Genomic DNA, 23,421 nt, shown 5'->3' on the forward strand with positions numbered 1-23,421 from the left:
TAGTGCATTTTATGTGGAGATATGGTACAGTCACTTCAGTTCAGTATTATATGAAAGCCAATAGAGATCTGAGAATTACAAATAAAGGATTTTACATCAGGGCTGGATAAATCCCCTTGACTTTTAATAGAGCATGCAGTGCACAGTTGAACAGTGTGTCAAATATCTGTTCAAGAATATACAGAAGCTTTGTAAACGAGCATTATCTGTAATAAAAGCTTGCAGGAAATCTTTCACCTACAAATGAAAAGGTAATTTTTCGCTGCATTTAACTTGCCCTGCCGACTGATTAGAAAAGCACTGAAAATAAAGGTTTTGTTTTGTTGTTTTTAAAGATTAAATGTCCTTCTTAAGTAATATGTGTTCTGTATATAGTGTACACAGGGCCGGCAACAGAAATCTTGGGGCCCGGTACAATGATGTTTCTGGGGGTCCCCCCTCCACCACCCTTGAACCTAATACCCTCGACCCCCCCACCACATATCAATCCCCTGCGTGTGCTAATATATGAATATTAATATATTGCTCTGAAGAGCGGATTAGATGCCCTGGTGCCTTTCCGAAGATAATGAACCAATGCAGAGAAGATGGGCGGCACTCAAGGAACTTTTATAAGAAGAAATCACCACACTGTCACAACATAAGTGTGTCTGACGTTTTGGTTTCGGTATTTGAAGGTTATTAAAACCGAAATGTGGGACACACTTATGCTGTGACAGTGTGGTGATTTTTTTGTAAAAGTCCCTTGAGTGCCTCCCTCTTCTCTGCATTGTATATGTGTGTGTGTGTATGTATATATATATATATATATATATATATATAATCACAGGAGCTCTGCACTCACCATAATAACTAACAATAATCATAATAATGATAATAATGATAATAATAAAAAGTGGGGTTTTGGTTCATGAATTGATAAATGCATCTAAGCTTGCAGCCCTCATCACGGGACTCCACTTTACTGCAAGTCCCTACTCTATTGCTCAGAATAGCTATTCCTTTAGTGTTAAACTCAGGGTATGCTATCAGGGTTTAAAGCCCACAGCAACTTTGCTTTTAAATGTGAGACAGTCACCAAGCACACCTGTTGCAAAGCACCTAGGAAAACAACTCACACAAGTTAGATTAAACAGGTTAAAAGGGGTGCATGAGAAAATGTGATCACAAAAAGATTAATTAAAAAAATGAATAAAAAAAAAAAAAAGCACTAATCCACAGCACTCACCATTCCTAGATTTGGGGTGCAACATGGTATGTGACCACATTGTTTAAATAGAAATCACAGGAGCTCTGCACTCACCATAATAACTAACAATAATAATAATAATAAAAAACAGTGGGGTTTTGGTTCATGAATTGATCAATGCATTTAAGCTTGCAGCCCCCATCATGGGACCCCACTAACTTGTGTCAGCTGTTTTCCTAGGTGCTTTGCAATAGGTGTGCTTGGTGTCTGTCTTACATTTAAAAGCAAAGTTGCTGTGGGCTTTAAACCTATATATATATATATATATATATACATATATATGTATAATATGTGTATATATAATATGTGCATGTACTGTATAATATGTATGCGTGTGCATGTATAATATGTATGTGTGTGTATATATATATATATATATATATATATATATATATATGTCTAAATGGAAACTAAAAGTCCACTTACCACAATACTGTCTGAGAGGAGGATGCCTGCAGTCTGCGGAGTGTACAGTGGTGGTGCTGCTGCAGCAGCTTGCTGCTTGGACTTGCAGCCACTTCTCTTGCCTCCTTCTGCTTTTCTTAGGTGGACGTGCCGCGGCTGCAGGGACAGAAGAGCCGGTGCAGTGTTGTGCGTAATGGCACCGCCGGGTTATCAGGTCAGTCATTAATATGGCAAGCACTAGATGAGAAGGGTAGCCGGGGGAGGGGCCACCCACCGGAGGGAGGAGTCACCAGGAGGGTTACCCTAGCTGCTTTTTGAGCCCTTGAACCGCGGGGCAGTCGGGGCCCCTCTAAACCTTGGGGCTCGGGATGAGGGTACCCTTTGTTGCACCCTGTCACTGTGCCTGAGTGTACAGTTTTGAACTGTCTCATCTCTGCAGCTTGGCTGAGTGCTCACCACAGGTCTGTTGCTGATGCAGATTGAACTGAGCTTCAGTATTAGTAAATTAATAGTCACAGTTCTAGTTGCTTACTACGAGGTACGTCATGAAAGAAAATGTTGCTTAAAAAGAGCAGTCTAGGGAAAAAAAAGTTTGCTTAAAATCCCCTCCCCTAACTAATGTAATCCTTGTGATTCACCCATCAGTGCAGAAGAAGCCTAGAGATTTGAAATTATACTTTGTTCAGTTGATTGGGCATCTGATACATACTGTACTGTCAAGCTTCCTCTAAGGACCATTTATTTTACCATTTCTCCCTCTTTTATTCCTGAAGAGACATCTGTTATAGGCACCAGTAGGGATCACCATGGTCCTGTGGGTGTGTTGCTGTACATTAAATACATAAAACAAGTACATACTGCTACTTCTCTATATTATTACAATATAAAACACTCTACTAATACACTATACACTATACTATATAAAGTGGCAAAAGTCATGGCAAACCGTAGATGCCTAAGGGTAAATTTACTAAGAACTGTGTCTGGTCCCAGTTGAAACACTCACAGCATTGCTGAAAAACGTGAGAGTTTTGATAGCTGAAACACTCAAATTTACCAAGAATCGTGTTTTGCTGAATCGTGTTTTTCAGTGGTGTATGTGATCATGTTTCTACATGAGTTCCCTGTGTCTGACCACAGCCAAACACTTCTGAACATGCAGCCTGCACATATCAGTGAGATACATACAGGCTGCATGTGTGTATAGTGTAAAAATAAAAGTGTAAAAGTCAGAAAAAAAGTGTGGGGTTCCCCCAAAAGCATAACCAGCCACAGGCTCCTGAGCCATTCCTGGTACTAAAAATATGGGGGACAAAATGTGTAGGCGTCCCCCGTATATAATATGTATGCGTGTGCATGTATAATATGTATGTGTGTGTATATATATATATATATATATATGTCTAAATGGAAACTAAAAGTCCACTTACCACAATACTGTCTGAGAGGAGGAGTCCTGTCTGTGAGCCAGTCCTGGTTTTATAAATACAGGGGAAAAATGGTGTGGGGTTCCCCGTATTTTTAAAACCAGCACCAGACTCAAACTAGCTGGAGTGTAATGCCACAGCCAAGGGACCCTTTCACTGGGTCACCCTGGCCAAAGCATTAATATCCCAAACTAGTCATCTCAGGCCAGGGATCCCAGAGGAGGTGGGTACCCCCCCAATAAAATGGTCTTCCCTCTCCTGAGCACCCCAGGCCTCAGTTGAAGCCCGGGGCTCTTCCCTGCACCCCTGGCTGGTGGGTGCAGGGGTAATAGTGTTAATAATAGATGGGGACTATTGTTTTTTACAGTGGGACTACAGGTGCCAGCGTGCCTTTTCTTTGGTACTTGTGGGACTACAAGTGACAGCAGGTAGTCAGCCCAGTAGCCCCACTGTAAAAAAAATAGTAAAAAAAACACAGTACACACACCGTATTATTATTATTACCCTTTATTTACATGGCGCCACAAATGTTCTGCAGCCCCTTACAAAGTACATAAATAAGTGAACCAGCAACTTACAGTACAGTACAATGCAGGACAAAGATTATATACACTGCTGCATTAAATAAGCAACAGGACGTACAGTAAGAAACCAAGTATTAGGTACCCAAGTGGGGAGTGAGGAGTAGATGAAGGTGTAAGTAAGAGGGTAGAAGGCCCTGCTCGTGAGAGCTTACAATCTAATGGGGAGGTGCAGACAAACAAGTGTGACACAGATGGGGTAGACAGGGAGGAAGGAGCCGGTAGCAGCAGGTTAGGATGAGAGCTGGAAGGCTTTGCTGAAGTAGTGGGTCTTGAGAGCCCGTTTGAAAATTTGTAGAGAAGTGGAGAGTCTGATGAGGTAAGGTAGAGAATTCCAGAGGTAGGGAGCAGCACGGGCAAAATCTTGGAGGTGGGAGTGGGAGGAAGTAATTTAGTTGGCAGGAGAGGAGGCATGCATTTGTTGAGCAAAGAAGGTGGATAGGAGTGTAAAGAGAGATGAGGTCAGAGATGTAGATGGGAGAGTAGTGGGTGAGGGCTATGAAAGTGAGTGCAAGAACCTTGAATTGGGTTCTGAAGGGGAGCCAATGGAGGGCTTTTAGGAGAGGGGAGGCAGATGTAGAACGTTTGGAGAGGAAAATTAGTCGAGCAGCAGAATTGTGGACAGGTTGGAGTGGAGAGAGGTGGGATTCAGGGAGGCCAGATAAGAGGAGGTTACAGTAGTCCAATCCGGGGATGACAAGTGAGTGGATGAGGGTTTTAGTAGCATCCTGGGTGAGAAAGGGTCGGAAATATTTTTTAGATGGAAACAGGACTGTGATCAGTGCTGAATGTATGGTTTGAAGGAGAGGGAGGACTCCAGGATTCTCCAAGGCAGCGCTCTTTGATGTTGATGCCATCAATTGATAAACAAATTGTGGGAAGTGAAGTTATTCGGAAGGGTGGGAAGAGAAGCTCTGGGACATGCAGGAAGAGAGACAGAGAAGCAGTTGGAGATATGAGTGAGGAGAAAGGGGGAGAGGTCAGGGGAGGAAAGGTAGATCTGAGTATCATCAGCATAGAGATGATATTGGAGGTCAAAGGAGCTGATTAGTTCACCTAGAGAAGACATATAGAGGGAGAATAGGAGGGGTCCAAGAACAGAACTTGGGATCACCTGCCATTAGTGGAAGTGGGGGGGAATGGAGTCATGAGAGGAGACTGAGAAGGAATGTTCAGAGAGGTAGGAGGACAGCCAGGAGAGGACAGTGTCACGTAGACCAAGGGAGTGAAGGATTTGCAGGAGAAGAGGGTGGTCCGCAGTGTCAAAAGTAGAACAGTGGTCGAGGAGAATGAGCATAGAGTAATGGCCCTTGGATTTGGCAGCAAGGAGGTCATTACTGACTTTTATGAGGGCAGTTTCAGTGGAATGAAGAGAACGGAAGCCAGACTGAAATGGGTCAAGGAGGGAATGGGAGAAGAGAAAGGTGATTGTAAACAATATGCTCAAGAAGTTTGGAGAGATGGGGAGAGATGGGTTAGTAGATAGAGAGAGTATTAGGATCAAGGGAAAGTTTTTTAAGAATAGGGGAGACAATGGCATGTTTGAATGCAGAAGAGACAGTGCCAAAAAAGAGAGACAGACTGAGGAAGTGGGCAAGATGGGATGAGGCAGAATGAGAGAGGCAGCGGAGGAGACGGGAAGGGATAGAGTCAAGGGGAGAGATGGTGGGGAGGGGACCAGATGAGGGCCATGACTTCCTCTGTATTTACAGGGGAGAAGAATGTCAGAGTTGGTAAGATGAAGGGGAGGAGTGGTTCAGGAAAGGAGGGTGTGTAGTGCTGAGGGTCTGGTGGGATATAATGTCCTGACATACTGTTTGTAATCAATTTTAGATGTAAAGTAGGCAGCAAAGTCAAGGCCAGAGAGTGAAGAGGGAAGGCAAGGAGGTGGTGGGCAGAGGAGGTAGTTGAACATGGTTAAGAGACGCTGGGGGTTTGAAGACTGGGAGGAGATGTGGTTCTTGGGATGTGACTGCTTAGAGTGGGAAAGTGCAGCACAGTAGGAAGAGAGCATAGATTTAAAATGGAGGACATCTGCCTTAGAGCGTGATTTTCTCCACTGTCGCTTAGCGGTTCGTGAACACTTTTGCAGGTATCTGGTGCATTTGGAATGCCAAGGTTGAGGTGTGGATCTGCGAGTAATGATTGCTGGAGCAACAGAGTCAAGAGCAGAAGTAAGGGAGGCATTCTATAGGGAAGCAGCTTGTTCAGGGCAAGAGAAAGAGATTATAGGGGAAAGAAGTGAGTCAAGTTTGGAGGAAAAAGAAACTGCGTTGATAGTCTCCATGTTATGCTTAGTGATAGGAGCCTTAGGAGGTAGAGGAGGGGAAGGAGAGAGGGATAGGTTAAAAGAGAAGGTGATCAGAGAAGGGGAATGGGGAATTGGAGTAATCAAAAATATCACAGCTGTGAGTGAAGACCAGATCAAGTGAGTGCCCACTCACATGGGAGGGTGAGGATGTCCATTGGGAGAGACCAAATGAAAATTAGAGGGTAAGGAGTTTAGAGGCATAGGATTCTTTGGAGGAATCAATTGGAATATTAAAGACACCTAGGATAATGGAGGGAAGGTCTGAGGAGAGAAAGTGAGGGAACCAGGAAGCAAAGTTGTCAAGGAATTTGGGGGGAGGGCCAGGGGGATAAATGATAGCTACTGTACTGGTTGGAAGAGGCGTATAGCATGAACCTTAAATGTAGAGAATGTTAGGGATGGTTCTGAGGGTATGAGTTGGTAAGAGTAATCGGAGGATAGAAGGACCTCATCACCACCACCACCACCATGTGACCCCTGGGCCGAGGGGTGTGAGGGGAGGTGAGAAGAAAGCTGCAGGTGGTGTCAGAGGGTGAAATTCAGTAATGGCTAGGAGATGCAGGGAGTTGGAGAAGAAAAGGTCATGGATTGGGACCAGTTTATTACAGACAGATCTGTCATGCCAGAGGGCACAGGATAGAGGGACAGCGTGAGTTGGAGATATGTGAATCAGATTATCAGGGTTGCTGTAACGAGGAGGACAGATTAATTTGGTGGCTCTAGATGAATCGAGTGTAGCAATAGTGCGGGGTCCAGTGCTAGGGAGGGAACCTGTAGGAGGTGGGCAGGAAGGGAGTTTAATGAGATGTGGATAGAGGTGGGGTAAAATGGCAGTAGGAGGGGTGAAGGAGGGATTAGCATTGGTGTGGTAGGAACATGGTGTGGTAGAGAATGAAAGTGGAGTAATAGGTGAGGAGGAGGAAGGCAGCCAGAGGAGAGGAGATAAGGGGAGCAGGGGGAGACAAGGAGTGAAGGATAAAGGTGTAAGCAGAGGGCAAAACGGGGGATTAGGTAGAGATTGAGTGAAGGGGGGAGTTGGAGAGGTATGAGGTGTGGATGAGGTAAATAGCGGGTGGAAAACAGGAAGTAGGAATAGTTTGAATGTGAGAGAAAGTGCAGGAGATTTGCAGTAAAAGTAACAGTGTTGGAAAAGGTGTATGACCAGTAACAAACATTTATGATTAAGTTTAATAAAAGTGGAGATATAGTTTGTGCAGAAATAGAATATTAGAGCAGACTGTGTACGTAGATTGATGATGTAAGGCTAGGCCAAATAGTTAAGGTAAAAAAATACATAATTAGGTGTAAAGAGAAAAGAAACAATACTGTAGAAAGAACAATTTTATTACACGCAAAAACACAGTCACACATACAGTACTTACCTTGTCCCCAGTGAACGTCCCCTTGTCCAGTAGAAATCCATGGGTATACCTAAAACAAAAATTAAGTACTCACCTACCTTCTGGTGCAGATCACTGCACTGACCTGCTGGATATGCATCTGGTACCTCCTACATTCAATGTGGAAGGGATTTGAGCCAGTGCCGCTTGTCTGTTACCACAGACAATTCTGGGCAGATGCCATTGGTCATGATCATTAAGCACCAGTGGTCAGTTACACGTGAAACCGTAGTTGAAGGAATGTTGAATATCCACACAACTTCAGAAATGGAATGTCCCATCCGTCGGGCACAAATTATTATGCCTCGTTCGAACTCCGATATTTTACATTGCCTTGCCATGAACAGCCTAGCTGGTGTTACACTGATGCAGATCTGGGCATTTCCAACACAGTAGAGTGTTGCTACCTACCATTACCTTTACATACTGCTATCCCATGACTTTTAGCACTTCAGTGTAATATCATATTGTATTTTTTAAAGCATGTACTATAAATGGTAAAATAGAATTATAATTATCTCCAAGTGATAATTATCACGCCTTAGAAGCTTTAATGTTTTTTTAAAGTGTAATATTAAAAAAAGTATAAAAACAAGCAAAACAAAAACACCCTTTGTCATGACCTGTGTATGTAGCATAAACTTAGAGAATACTTACAAAAAACCCAATATATATATATATATATATATATATATATATATAAACACAGTATTTATTTATTTATTTATACTAATATAATAAGAATGTTGTCTGTCTGTTTGATCCAAGTTGACGCAAAAGCTACTAAACTGATTTTCATGAAAACTGCTTCATTTTGTAGTGAAAACTCCTAGAAATAATCTGCACTTTGTTTCACTTCGATCTGTCAAGTTAAAGCTGAGCAATAACAAACAATTTATGGACATCATCACTGCAAGAGGTAGGAGTGGCACCTTAGGCAGGCCGGTAAGGGGTGAGGGGGTGATGGTTTCGGCCCGTGTTCATTTGAATTGGAAAGTCTACAAAGCAGTCTGTGCACACAGAGACATTGGCGTTAGTGGTGGGTGAAGGCGCTGCTGCCACTAGTCTGTGTAGCGGTGCTGGTCACGTAGGCCACTCCAGTGACAGGGCCCCTATGCAAAGCAATACAAATAAAAAATGTTGGCAGAAGCGATTTCATCGTGGGTGATTCGATTCACTGCCGTGTGCCTGGTCAGGAATCGGTTAAGTCAGAGAATGCCAGTTCTCGCGACTTAACCTGAGCTCCCTCACGCAGCTATTCATCTTCACATTAATTTAATTCATCCCATTGTATCTATATGACTATGATACCAAAACAACACAACATTTGCTTCAACTGATTTAAAAAGTTATTCTCATTGAATACACCATTAATTTTTTTGTCTAGCTAATTACTATCTATTCAGATCAGTGCTAAAATCAATTTTCAGTTATCATTATAATCTGATCTGTCTATTGTTCAAATTCAAGCATTTTTGCTAATCTTTTGAAAGGTAATTTGTTGTGTGATAAATGACCATTAAAGAGTCGTGTTTTCAGGCCGTGATATTTCATCTTTATAATTTTATTACTAATAAATGTTTCTAGAGTTCTAGAGTCTTTACTGCATTATTTCACCCTACGGCTACAATATATTAATGCTTCATAATTTAATTTGCAATTTCCTTAATTTGGTGAAATAACTTACAGATATAAGTACATTCATCACAGATTTACCGCTTTGTTATATGGAATTAAGCAGATACTCTTGTGCACTCCAACCAAAATGTACATTGGGGGCATCACCAATGTCTATCCATGGGCATAATTAGCGATCACGGGTTTGTGCCAATCTACTTACCACTCTGAAGACCCATGCACTAGTCTTCTTGTGATTTCCATTCCACTGTGATAATTATTCTAGTTCTTTAGAATTATCACAGTGGATCTGAACAAGCAAATAGTTATCAGAAATTCAGATGGACCCCTTGCTGCCAATCTCCAAGGATTCTAGCTGTCATTGACTTATGGTTATTATGTCAATTTTATGCAATTAAAACTTCCATTACTTAGCTACAATGCAACATTAACACTTCAAGTAGCAATTGGGCAACTTAAACAATAAGGAGCAGTCTAACTATGGGCACAGTGACCCCTAGTTAAAGAGACGTTTAATATTGTATGCATGTACTATAGTTATTAATTTTCACTTAATGTGCTCAAGTACAGTACTGTCCTAATATTCATCAAGAGGAATACTCCCAGGCTATGAGACAATTAATTGCAAGTGTATTTCGCTTGAAACATACAGAGTAAGGTTTTAAATCTATATATGATGGCAACTTTACAGATACATAATTTATCTGAACTGTGGGTGGGCTGGGGTAGTTAGTCAGGAAATCTAGCTTGTGTTGTCTTAGAGCAGTTTAAGTCCTAATTTAATGAGGGACTGGGCCAATGTGAGATTCTTAGGTAGGTCTCCAACAAGCCAAATTGGAAGTACAAACATTCGGCACATACAGTACATTTTAAGCTATGCTAACATGGCATTGAAAAACAATGCTCATTGAAGCATAGGTAATCTGGCATTAATGTGAGGTCATGTTCATTAATGTATCTTATATTGTGCTGCAGTATAGTGTGTTATATATATTACGTAGTACTTTGACTGGTGTACCAGTAGAACACCATTATGTATCACTGAGTGATAATGATTATGAATAGTGAAATTGTAAATGTGTGAAGCATATGCTTTACAGTGTGTACAAGTTATATATGCCTACTCTCCTGGAATATCTAGGAGACTCAAGATTTTCAGTGAGCGACCCTCCCACAATCCCACCTACTCCTGCAGTGAAGTGAGTAGGGCAGAGAAGTGATGACAAGATTCACTGTGAATTGCATTATTATTTCCCTGCCTCCTACTGCAAAATACTGTGAATCAGGGGGCTGTGATGACGCGTTTCACAATACCACAACCTCACAGTTGTCCCTGGGTCCTCCAGGATCTCATGGTGTGGAGTCCCGCAAATTTGATAACTATGATATAGGTGCATTCACTTTCATTATTTTTTAACCCCATGTCAACGAGTGCTTATTAGGCTTTGTTTACGTATGCTGGATGCCTGAATTTATGCTTGTGTATTGTATAGGTTTACAGACAAGCTGGCATTACACACTAAATGAGATACATAGGTTTGCATTACCAACCCATCATAACTTATTAACTATATGTCTAAGAAAATAGACATATAAAATAGTAGCCTCTTTCCATTGAGTAATCCATTATAGATGTCACATTGTGACAACTTTTTAATGACATCTGATGTCAAGGATAGCGAATGAATCAGTAATTAGTGTATATATATATATATATATATATCTCTACTATATAAAAGCGAAAATTTGTCCTTCTGTCTTTCTATACAAATCCACAGTTTACAAGCCAAGATCGTGAAATTTTACATACGAGCATATTAAAACACAGCCAAGGCAACTAAAAGCTTTGAAATCGAAATTAATTACTGTTAATTACACAATTTTTGCTGTACACTCATTGTGGGTCCTTGCACTCAGTACTGCTGTCTGCTGCCTCCAGTGGTGATATTTAAGAACTTTCTTATCTCTACTATATTAAAGCGACAATTTTTCCTTCTGTCTTTCTATACAAATCCAGTTTACAAGTGTATTAAAACACGGCCGAGGCAACTAAAATAAACTGAAATTTAAATTAATTACTGTTAATTTTTAATTAATTAACAACCACAATTTTAGCTATACACTCATTGAGGGGCCTCACGGCATATGGGTAGGGCCTCGGAGGGAGCGTTTTGTGTTTTGAAATGATCTTAATGTTTATTATCTAAGAGAGCTTTAGCAGGCTTTCCCAGCACTCTCAGCTCTCTGACTATACCATATTACGCAACAACAGTCACTTCTTTGTTCGAACTGTGTGAAAATGATGACTTTGCAAGGACCCTGCTGTACTGTGAGCTGCCAAAATATTACACATGGAATGCTTCTCCAAAAGGTTTTATGCGCAGAAAACAGGGAGTCGCTTTAGATGGTCATCCTGGTATCAGAGCAACAGAAGCTCTTGGCCGTGTTTACACTGTACATCCGACAAATTTTTAATGCTTCTATCTCCGAAGTTTGCTTTACACCGTTACAGGTCCTACTTCCTTCGAAGACCTTAGGACTGTTGATGGGGAAGTTTGTCTCACTTTCCGTGAGGCCTGCCTACGGAGAGGTTGGTTGGAGGATGATGTGTAAACAAACATTCTTAAAATCACGGTCAACGCCGGGTACTTCAGCTAGTAATATATATATATATATACTGTATATATTATCCAGTTCAGTTAGCTGAAGAATCAGCAACACTCAGGAGAGAAAGCACTGCACTGTCATATTTACTAACACACTAGCCTCCACCCCTCATAACCTTAGAGTGAGAACACACAATAAATAACATTATTGAGGAAAACTTTCCAACATTCTCCCATATTTCCTATTAAAATCTATTTGAGTATTTATTCTCTTTCAATGTCATATTTTTGTCTGTTGTGGGGAAATACATAATAGCAGATATTATTTGTAGCAGATAATATGTAACAGATACATTGTAGCAGGTACTAATAAGCCTATGAATTCATTAAGAACCAATGACATAATTTCGGGCTTCTGTGATGTTTCTATTTAATTTACCTGGATGCATTCTCATAAATATTGGCTCATCCAACATGGCTGCTTCTGCTGAGCAGAGGTGACTGATCCCAAATGTCCTTTGTCAGCATGTATGTAGCATGAGCTGGGGTACTGAGATGGCTGCCATGTAATCTGCCTTGCATTTTGTTTATTTCAAGTCAGTTCCATGATAGACTTCATTATTCAGATGCAACAATATATCTCAAAGATGAGTAATAACAAACAACTAAAATACCTGCAGCAGCACCAATTTGACCTCACCAAAGTTTGATGGACATTTACAGTATAAATGTCTGGTGTCTGTATGCAGATGCAGTATAAATTTATATATTATAACATGCAACTGTGATGACACAGTGACACAGTGGTTAGGATTGCTGTCTCACAGCACTGGAGTCATGATTATAATTCCCGACCAGGTGCCTAACTGTGTAGAGTTTGTGGGCCTGAGTCGGAAACTAATGTTTTTTGTTTATATATGGGTCTGTGTCGCACTGACCATACATTTAGATTTTGTACGTACACAGGGCCTGATTCAGAGCCGCTCGTAAGCGGCCTCCCGTTGGCTCCGAGCGATGTTCGCACATCTGCGCATGCGTATAGGTCGTAATGCGCATGCGCCAACCAGTCAGTGCGGTTGGAAATCGAGCGCTCGCAAAATAGCGAGTGCCTGCTAATTTGAGTGACAGGATGAGGCGTTTGTGGGTGGTAACAGGGGAAGGTGCTTGAAAACGGGGAGTGGAGATCTGAACGCAGGCGTGCCAAACGGTCAAAACGGGCGTTTTAAGGGTGTGCATAATTAACAAAGCAGCGTCATCGGCCACGTCACTTGGTTGTCTCTTAGCCTGAACTGTTCGCATGATTGCGGTAGGAAAATCCAACCACAAGCACTGCGAGCAGTTCATACGCCTTTCGATGTACTCGATCAATCTAATAAATAGCGGAGATGACGTAGGATGCGAGCGGCCAGGTGGTGTCTTTACAAAATAGCGAGCGCATGTTTCGTTTGCTCGCTCACACATAGAGGCGTCAACAGACCGCAAAGAGTGAGCGCTCAATTTAAATAGCCGGCCCCTTTTTCTGAACGAGCGAGCGCAAATAGCGTCCAGCTCTGAATCAGGCACAGAGGCCCTGATTTGAGATATAAGCAAACCGATGGTTTACATACAACTCCAATGTTTTTTTTTACTGCGCATGTCTTTCCGTTAAATAGGGAGTTTCATGACGGTGATTTGCCAGCAACAATGTGAGCGCACATAACTGCTCTGACGTATTAGTGTGTCATAGGCCGGCGTTTAGCAAAAACTTATGCGGTCAGCGTAAAATTACTGAATTGCACTGGTGTCCACTCACAGACGCACTTGCAGAAGAGTTCTGGGCTCTGTTATATAGCACTGCTCAGATGACAGTGATCCTCTCTGTATTCATTTCCAGTGATATCCACTTAAAGTAATTGTTACTTGTAGCTGGTTTAACATAACTGACATGCTCTGTTCAGAATTGATTGCATCTTGTGAACAATGGAATAAACTGCTAGAGGTCTTTCAACACATTCTATAATACCTTTGAATTATTGTTGTCACTATATTGAATGTAAAGGCAAACCACAGCTAATTAAGCTTTTAATTAGTTTTTTTTTTTATCGGGGAAGTTCAGGAGAACAAACAGCACTATAAAAGGATGTATCACAATGTAATATTAAATAAATCACTTTAGAACTTTTAGCCTGATAAACAATTTCAAATTGCAATAAAATAATAAGACAGTAACATTGTTTTGTAATTACAGTCAGAAACAACAGAATAGCCTATTAAATACAAAGACTTCTAAATGTACAATTGTCAAGTTAATCATATTTCCCTCATTTAATGAGACTGGCTTGATGAACTTACTTAAAAATACATTTAGTTTGTGAGCCGTGGAAATGAAAACAAGATTGGTAAATGACGCATGCAGCCATTATGGCTCCTGGTATTACATGTGAGCAATCTAGGTGTGTAAAAAGGTATAATAAGAAAAATGTAATGCAGTTACATAATTCAAAGTATTTCCCTGGCTAGCAAAATGACTTGTTCTCATATGTAGATTTACTTCTGTTCCTTAATTGTAGACCCCAAGATTTGACATGCAGCACCGTTTGATTGATGATTTTCTAATAAGATGAATCTCACTTTACTAAAAAGTTACTGCCATGTCAACTGCTATTTCACTGTTTAGAATGTGGATGCCCTAACAGGGGTGTATCTACCCATCGACCAGCATGGCACTAGCCAGGGGCACCGACCAAAGGGGGGGCACCATTCAGCAGTGTCACCAGCAGCCAAGGGGTGGACTACCCCGCTAGTTACCCGGCCCCACAAGTGTAGGGCAGACCACAGTGAGAGCGGTCAGCCATACACAGTTTACAAACACAGCCACCAGCGGTGGCTGTGTGTTTGTTTGTTATAGCAGCCATCCAATGAGAGCCAGACAGACTGTTATTGGCTGCTGCGACGTCCACAGAGGGAACCGGCTGGAGCTCACTCATGAGCTCCGTCTTCTGGCTCCCCCCTGCAACAGGTGATGGGAGAGACTTCTTGATGTCTCTCCCATAGTGCAAGAGAAGAGCCAGGAGCGGGGATCAGGTAAGATGTATTTTTTTATGTGTGTGTGTAAGCCTGGCACAGGAGGGGGGGCACTGTATAGGGGTGGACACTACTGGGGGCACTGTATAGAGGGGGGCCACTACTGGGGGCACTTTAAGGGGGTGGCTGCTTCTGGGGGCACTGTATAGGGGAGACTACTACTGGGATCACTGTATAGGGGGACTACTACTGAGGGCAATGCAGCATAGGGGGGACTACTAGTGGGGGCACTGTATAGGGGGGACTACTACTGGGGGAATTGCAGCATAGGGGGGATTACTACTGGGGGCACTGCATAGGGTGGAGGGGGCCGCCAGTCCATTACATTGCCAGGGGCGCTTGCATCCCTAGATACACCCCTGTGCCCAAACATCACACGCCTAATTGCTTGTTGGAACCAAAGCCGTGGTCATGACTGTGGAGTTGGTATCCCATTTGCAGGCTATCTCCACACTTCTGTTAATTCTTTATACTAGATTTTGGAACATGACTGTATGAATTCGCACCCATTTAGCCACCAGAGCAGGTGAGGTCGGTCACTGGTGTTGGGTGATAAGGTCTGGCTCGCTTTCAGCATTCCAGTTCATTCTAATAGAGTTCCTTGGGGTTGAGTTTTTGATGGACCTCACTTCATGCACAGTAACAATGTCAAAGTCTTCCCAAACTGTTGCCACCAAGTTGGAAACATACAATTATCTAGACTGTCATTATATGATATAGTAATAAAATTTGCCTTCACTGAAACTAAGGTGCTCATGGCAAACCATGAACAAAAACTGCAGATCTCATTCCTCTACTGCTGACGCGTTTCGGTAGGAAGTGTTCCAGTATGCATTTGCTTGGCATTGCACATAGTGATTGGAGGATTGTGTGGTGCTGTTCGGCAATGGAAACTGTTGTCGTAAGGGAAATAGATTCTTATCATCCTAACCATTGCGTTTTTCCCCTCCGAAAAAGACAGTTCAGGTGTATAAAGACTAGAACATCTATTTTTATGAAAAGCGTTTATCCATCTGTTATCGTCAGTCTTAATAAGTCAATCTGAAATGGTGATTTGTCATTATATGTGGATGTTCTGGATTGTAATTTCATTGTGTCCTTTCGCAATAACTATAAGCTTACATATCATATATGATATATACAGTCAGGTCCATAAATATTGGGACATCGACAGAATTTTCATATTTTGGCCTCTATTCACCACCACAGTGGTTTTGAAATGAAACAAACAAGATGTGCTTTAACTGCAGACTTTCAGATTTAATTTGAGGGTAATTACATCCAAATCGGGTGAACGGTGTAGGAATTACAACAGTTTCAATATGTGCCTCCCACTTTTTAAGGGCCCAAAAGTAATGGGACTATCAACTCAAAAGATATTTCATGGACAGATGTGGGCTATTCCCTCGTTATTTCATTATCAATTAAGCAGGTAAAAGGTCTGGAGTTGATTCTAGGTGTGACATTTGCATTTGGAATCAGTTGCTGTCGACTCTCAATATGAGATCCAAAGAGCTGTCACTATCAGTGAAGCAAGCCATCATTAGGCTGAAAAATCAAAACAAACCCATCAGAGAGATAGCAAAAACATTAGGTGTGGCCATATCAACTGTTTGGAACATTCTTAAAAAGAAAGAACGCACCGGAGAGCTCAGCAACACCAAAAGACACGGAAGACCACGGAAAACAACTGTGGTGGATGACAAGAGAATTTTTTCCCTGGTGAAGAAAAACCCCTTCACAACAGTTGGCCAAATCAAGAACACTCTCCAGGAGGTAGATGTATATGTGTCAAAGTCAACAATCAAGAGAAGACTTCACAAGAGTGAATATAGAGGGTTCACCACAAGATGCAAACCATTGGTGAGCCACAAAAACAGGAAGACCAGATTAGAGTTTGCCAAACAACATCTAAAAAAGCCATTACAGTTCTGGAACAACATCCTATGGACAGATGAGACAAAGATCAACTTGTACCAGAGTGATGGGAAGAGAAGAGTATGGAGAAAGAAAGGAACTGCTCATGATCCAAAACATACCACCTCATCAGTGAAGCATGGTGGTGGTAGTGTCATGGCGTGGGCATGTATGGCTGCCAATGGAACTGGTTCCCTTTTATTTATTGATGATGTGACTGCTGACAAAAGCAGCAGAATGAATTCTGAAGTGTTTCGGGCAATATTATATGCTCTTATTCAGTCAAATGCTTCAGAACTCATTGGACGGCGCTTCACAGTGCAGATGGACAATGACCCAAAGCATACTGCAAAAGCAACCAAAGAGTTTTTTAAGGCTAAAAAGTGGAATTTTATGCAATGGCCAAGTCAATCCCCTGACCTGAATTCAATTGAGCATGCATTTCACTTGATGAAGACAAAACTGAAGGGAAAATGCCCCAAGAACAAACAGGAACTGAAGACATTTGCAGTAGAGGCCTGGCAGAGCATCACCATGGATGAAACCCAGCGTCTGGTGATGTCTATGCGTTCCAGACTTCAGGCTGTAATTGCCTGCAAAGGATTTGCAACAAAGTATTAAAAAGTGAAAATTAGATTTAGGATTGTTTAGTTTGTCCCATTACTTTTGGCCCCTTAAAAAGTGGGAGGCAAATATAGAAACTGTTGTAATTCCTACACCGTTCACCTGATTTGGATGTAATTACCCTCAAATTAAATCTGAAAGTCTGCAGTTAAAGCACATCTTGTTTGTTTCATTTCAAAGCCATTGTGGTGGTGAATAGAGGCCAAAATATGAAAATTCTGTCAGTGTCCCAATATTTATGGACCTGACTGTATATATATCATATCAAACCCAATTCATGAAGCTCCTGATGACCAATTCTTGTGCTGGCATTGCTTCCAGAGAAAGTTTTTTTAGTGACTGTTGCAACTAAGAACAGATGATTTTATTTGCTAAGCTTTTCTATTCTGTGAGCTTTTGTGGCCTATCTCTTTGCTGCCAAACTGTTGTCCTAAGTGTTATCACTTCACAATTTCACTTCTTACAGTTGACTGCACTGGACAGGAATATGATGAACTGATTTGCAGGGAACGTGGCAGCCAGGTTGAATCTCAATGAGCTGTTCAGGGTCTGGGTTTAAAAAGTTTATAAATCTATAAATCCACTCCAGTGGTAATGTTTGATTATGCAGGTTACATGGTTGTAGTCTTAATATTCAGCTGTTAACAATGGGTGTTTGGCCACATACTTTTTGCCATGTAGTGTAGCCAGGGCCGGATTATAGGCAGGGCGACAGGGGCGATCGTCCCGGGGCCCCCACATCGGGGGCCCCCACACCCTCTCCCCTGCCACTACTACTTAGACCGGCGGAGTACAGCATTTAGCTGGTGCGGTCTTCCGTTATTGCAGCCAGGCAGCGCTCACTGAGCACTTGGGCTCAGAGCGCGGCGCTGCACCGGCCGGCAAAGCAGGCTGTGCAAAGGGGCTGAAAGACAATGCAGGGGTGACGTCAGAGGTCATGCTGCACAGCCCCACGCCAGGCCACCACCTCAAGATCCGCGTCTGAAGCCCGCAGAGTTGAATAGACAGGAGCCACAGCTGTTGCCTCGGGACTCACTGCTCCTGTGTTATTGCCTCGGCTTGTAGGGTAAGTCCGTTAATGTTTTTTTTTTTTTTCAAGTGTGGTGCTGCTGGTTGTGGGGTTGGGGGGGCACACTGTGTGTGTTATTTGTGGGGTTGGGGGGCACACTGTGTGTGTTATTTGTGGGGTTGGGGGGCATACTGTGTTATTTGGGGGGGCACACTGTGTGTGTTATTTGTGGGGTTGGGGGAGCACAGTGTGTTTTTCTGGGGGGCACACTGTGTGTGTTATTTGTGGGGTTGGGGGGCACACTGTGTTATTTGGGGGGGAACACTGTGTGTGTTATTTGTGGGGTTGGGGGGGCACACTGTGTTATTTGAGGGGGGCACACTGTGTGTGTTATTTGTGGGGTTGGGGGGCACACTGTGTGTGTTAGTTGTGGGGTTGGGGGGGCATGTATGTGTGCGTGTGTGTATATATATATATATATTTTATATATATATATATATATAATTTTGGATCACTGATAGGGGCCCCCACGAGTTTGTTGCCCAGGGGCCCCCACAGACCTTAATCCGGCCCTGAGTGTAGCGCATGCTGTATTCAATCCACCTAAATCTAATAAAGCATCATAAATACAAATGTAATAAGCATAATTTTCCAGTTGTCTTATGGATAAAAGTATTCAGGAGAGTTCACTGCTGCACATGTGAAAATATCCATTAAAAAGAAAAGCAAATAATAAAAAGTACTGTAACTATTGTCATTTTAAACTGCACCAGGAGTATATGAATAGACTTATTAGACCTAAAACAGTGTGATCTGGAAATAAATGAAGTGCTTAATCTGATATATTCAAAAACAAGCATGTTAGTCAAATGTGCCATTGTTTCAAGCTGGGGTGTGTGGTTATTGAATAGATACAAATGACAGAGATATAGCATATGCACAAAAAGAGCTTTTTTCTGTTATATGAAAAAGCACGTTAAAAAAAACATTACATCCCTAGGGATGACCAACATTATATTCCAGTAAACTGTAGTACCCAGAAAGATAACATGGTAATTAAAAGGTAAAGTATATTAACATAACTATAACTACATACATTTTGTTAGTGACAATCTTTAAATTAAAAATGAATTAATTCCAGCAGATATAAACCAGATGCTTCCATGCAGGGCCAGATTAAGACTTCAGTGGGCCCCAGGGCGACTAATTTGTGGTAGTCCCTACCAATAAAATTGTAATTATGATATGCTGGTGATGTTATTAAAGAGTATAATGTGAAAATACTCACAGCACCACAAATGTATTAAACACACTGTAGTGCCCCATTTCATATTATGCCACACGGAAGCCCAGGTCATGTATGCCACAGCCCCCACATTGGTAATGTAGCTACAGTGTATACAGATGTGTCCACACACATCTTACCTCCGTGCACTACAAGTCGCGTTAAACATACAGTAACGTGTGAGCGCTGTCAGGGTCAGACTGGCCCACAGGGGTAAAGGGGAAATCCCCTGTGGGCCCCACTGCCTGAGAGCCCACCTTTTTTTCTAGGGGTCTGGTTCTAGACTGTGCATATGTTACATTATACTGCATTTCCAGGGTTATGTGTATTCACTATAGTGCATAGTTATTAATCTGGTACATTATCATACATGCACTATCAGTATAGCCCAGACCATGCTCTCTCTAATGGTTAGTCAAGTCTCTGTGGTGGCTGGCCACACCTCCTCTGGAGACTGCTCATACCCTTTAAGGATGGGCCCCTAACACTGCATTCCCCCGGTGGGCCCTTCATAGCCCAGTCTGACACTGAGCGCCGTGCATCTCAGTAGCGCTGAACATCATTTCGTGCAACTTTTTACTTTCAAATGCGTCTTATTCACAAAGTGATGTGAATAGGACACACACGCAGATCCTGCTAACTACAATGATATGCGGCATGCCTTTATTCTGTGTGCCACTGCGGGGGTATCTGCATGCAAAATGCTGCATTACAGTGTCAGCAGTTGTGACACTGTAATGCAGCATTTTGCACTTTGAAGGTAAAAAGTTGCCCAAAAACACCCTCAGCGCTACCGAGTCACGCCACGGCATGGCACAACTAGAATAGCTGGTTAACGTGCAAGGTAGTAAGATGTATGTGAACACATCTGTATGTGGGGGTCCCCCTAGTGTGTGGTGGCCCCTGGGTGGGCGCCCCAGTTGCCCTCTTGCTAATCTGGCTCAACTTTCAAGTTCAAAACTTCCGAAAGCAGACCTAGTCCTGTCACATAATGGGATGTATGTGAGATCTTATAAGACAGACCAGTAAGTTTATTTGTCTGTATTCTTTCTATTCCAGGTGAGTCTATCATAGATTTCTTACAGATTCTGATGTTTAATACTTTTTACTTTTTAAAATGTCTAAAATGAATATTTATTTTAACACATAGCCTTAGCAATCTGCAACCAAAATAAGTTGCAATTCAATACACAGAAAGTCTTGCGCATATATACGGCACGGTGATTGAGCTCCTCTGCAGTAATAATGTACTGTACATTGCCGTATACATAAACCAATAGAATTGTTTTCATGTCAAATGGAGTTTAACGATTGGGGGCCTGATTCATTGTCATGTTGCACAGAAATGGCAGATGATAGGTCTGCGCATGTTATTGACTTGTACCATGCATGCATCCAGATTGTCTGCGCAGAGACGCAGCACAGAATTGGCCTCACGGTGCCTCTCACACAGGAGGCAATACTTGGATGGAGAAACTACACCTACCACAGGGCTGGTGCAAGTTTTGATGGTGCGACTGATGGTTTGTCTAAACTCACACAGTGACAGGAACCCACTGTCCTAAGATACACACAGGGTACACACTAAGTGAACCGGCAGTGCAACTCCCAATGGTGCTGATGAATGACATATCACAGTCGGTAGACACTGCATGATCAACCACCCGATATATTGTTCACCAGCATCCAGTGGCGTCACAAAGGGGGTGCGGGCCGCACCCGGGTGTCACCCACCAAGGGGTGATACCAAAGTGCAGACTCCTCAGTGACAGGAGCCGGGTGCTGCACTGAAGCATTACATGCAGCACTCAACTCCTGACACAGTGAGGGAGCCGGCACTGCACACAGACTGATCCCCAGGTGCAGTTCGCACCTCCGGGACCCCCGTAGAGATTACAATGGGGGTTCGGGTTGTGAGGCCACGCCCCCTGTCCACAGGGTTATGCCCTACTTATAAGGCCACAGCCTGTTTTTTACCACACTACTGCCCTTCTCGCACCTGGTGTCACTGCGGGGAGGGAAGCCACTGCCAGCACCATTGACTTTGCCGGCATCGGCATCTGGGTTCGCTGCATCGGCCGTGCATGCAGGCCAATGGAAAGACCTTGATGAACGTTCCGCTGGACTGCACCTAGCGGGTACACATTAAACCATGTGCCCGATATGTCGTCCCGATCCGCAAGATCAGACTATGTAGTGTGTACACAGCTTAAGATGCTGCAAGTGGGCATCTCAGTGGTTTGAAAAATGGGATACGGCATTAGCATAAAGACACAACAGTGACAAAAGATGCAGCCGCATCTGCATCCACCTCAGAATCAGGCCCTGCATGTGCTCCGTAACCGAGCAACTGCCGTTTTGAGCAACACAGGATGATTTGGTGTCCCATGCACTTCAGCCGCATCTCCACTGTGCATTCCCACATAAAGTATTGCATGCAGTTCAGACTTGAGCGTGCGCAGAGATCCATCTGATTTCAGGCTGATCCCTGATATCAGCTATATGCCTGGTGTGAAAGCGCTATAATGGTGATGAGGGCTACTTTCACAAGCAGATGTACAGTATATGGGCGGCACAGCCAACACATTTGTTTCTGAGCAGGCACTGCAGCCACATATGCGACCGACTTGTGCAAATCTGAATCACACCCTGAGTCTCTGTGCTCTTTATTAAGTATACGTTTTGTATGTGATTTACATTAGCTAATTACGCATAATTATGGTTCTATAGGACAATAAAATAATTGACTGTATTATTTTGTTGAATATTATTAGCGGAGGAGACTTGTTACATTCTTTTGCTTTTAGGTAACCCTGACCTTTCTTCAAGAGTGAAATGTGTTTTAATTGTGCTATTTACCAATTTATTTACTGTGCTTTCTACAGGTGGAAATTTACATTTAACCTTTATATATTTACATATGGGATCCGATACCTAAAAAAGGTAGGCACATACAATTTTATAATACTTATGTTTATTGAAAAGTGCAGACACTTTTAAAAATATTCACTTAACAACATAACTTTGTGCTTATCAAATGACCCCCACTATGTGTTTCATATGTTGACATAAAGCTATTGCATTGAAGCACTGGTAACAGAGAATGTAATAGGTGGTTTATGCACTTTGTTAGCCTTTGTCTTGGAAAAAAAAAAGTTGCCTAGCAACTATTTCTCGCTAGATTTTGAAGGGATTTGGAATATGCAAAAATACTCTCCCAGTTCATATACTTCTATTCTTATTAAATAGTTATACATTGCGGTAACTGACTGCTGTCCATGCTTACTGTATTTAATTTATGTAGTTGTGTGTGTATGTATATATATATATATATATATATATATGTATATAAACATATATATATATTACATTTATTTATTTTTTTCAAATCAATATTCACCATAATGTGAACTACCTGAGTCCATCTCTAAGGGAATCCATTTCAGAAGTGTTCAGTTGCTTATTTCTGTGCTCTGGAATTAATTATCTATGTTATACCTTCTGCTATGTCTCTGTGGAGAATGGCTGTAGGCAAGATACCGATTAGCCGGTTGTTCTGTGTTTGCTGAGAATTAAGTTTTCTGTTAAAGGTGAAAATCTGTATTCGCAAGAATTATTAATTATGTACACTCATTTCTAGTATCTCAATACAAAATTAGTATTACACTTTAAATGCACACGATAAAAAAATATTTTTTGTTCTGACATTATTCAGAAATGTGAAGGGTTAAATAAAACAGTAAGACTAAATAATAAACAGTATAAATGTAAATATCTAGAACATTTGTCTAGCAGTCAATAGAAGATACACAGGGTAACCATATGTAAAAAATCAAAATGGTGAATGGCCACAATTCCCCATATAAAAGCAGACATTAACTTGAATGTGACTAGCCCTTAAAGACC

General features: G+C 42.0%; 1 protein-coding gene across 2 annotated transcripts in view; it reads left to right on the top strand.

Moving 5' to 3' along the window:
* The window catches only part of CERS6 (ceramide synthase 6), a 443,580-nt gene that overhangs the window by 202,273 nt on the left and 217,886 nt on the right, over nucleotides 1–23,421 (top strand). For both annotated transcript variants that reach the window (XM_088474898.1, XM_088474899.1), the window contains exon 4: nucleotides 22,401–22,458. In XM_088474898.1, the coding sequence (XP_088331024.1) occupies nucleotides 22,401–22,458 (58 nt within the window). The remainder of the gene's footprint in view (nucleotides 1–22,400; nucleotides 22,459–23,421) is intronic.

This window comes from Taudactylus pleione, unplaced genomic scaffold, assembly GCF_031769625.1.
Source record: "Taudactylus pleione unplaced genomic scaffold, aTauple2 ptg000156l, whole genome shotgun sequence".
NCBI classification, from domain to species: Eukaryota; Metazoa; Chordata; class Amphibia; order Anura; family Myobatrachidae; genus Taudactylus; species Taudactylus pleione.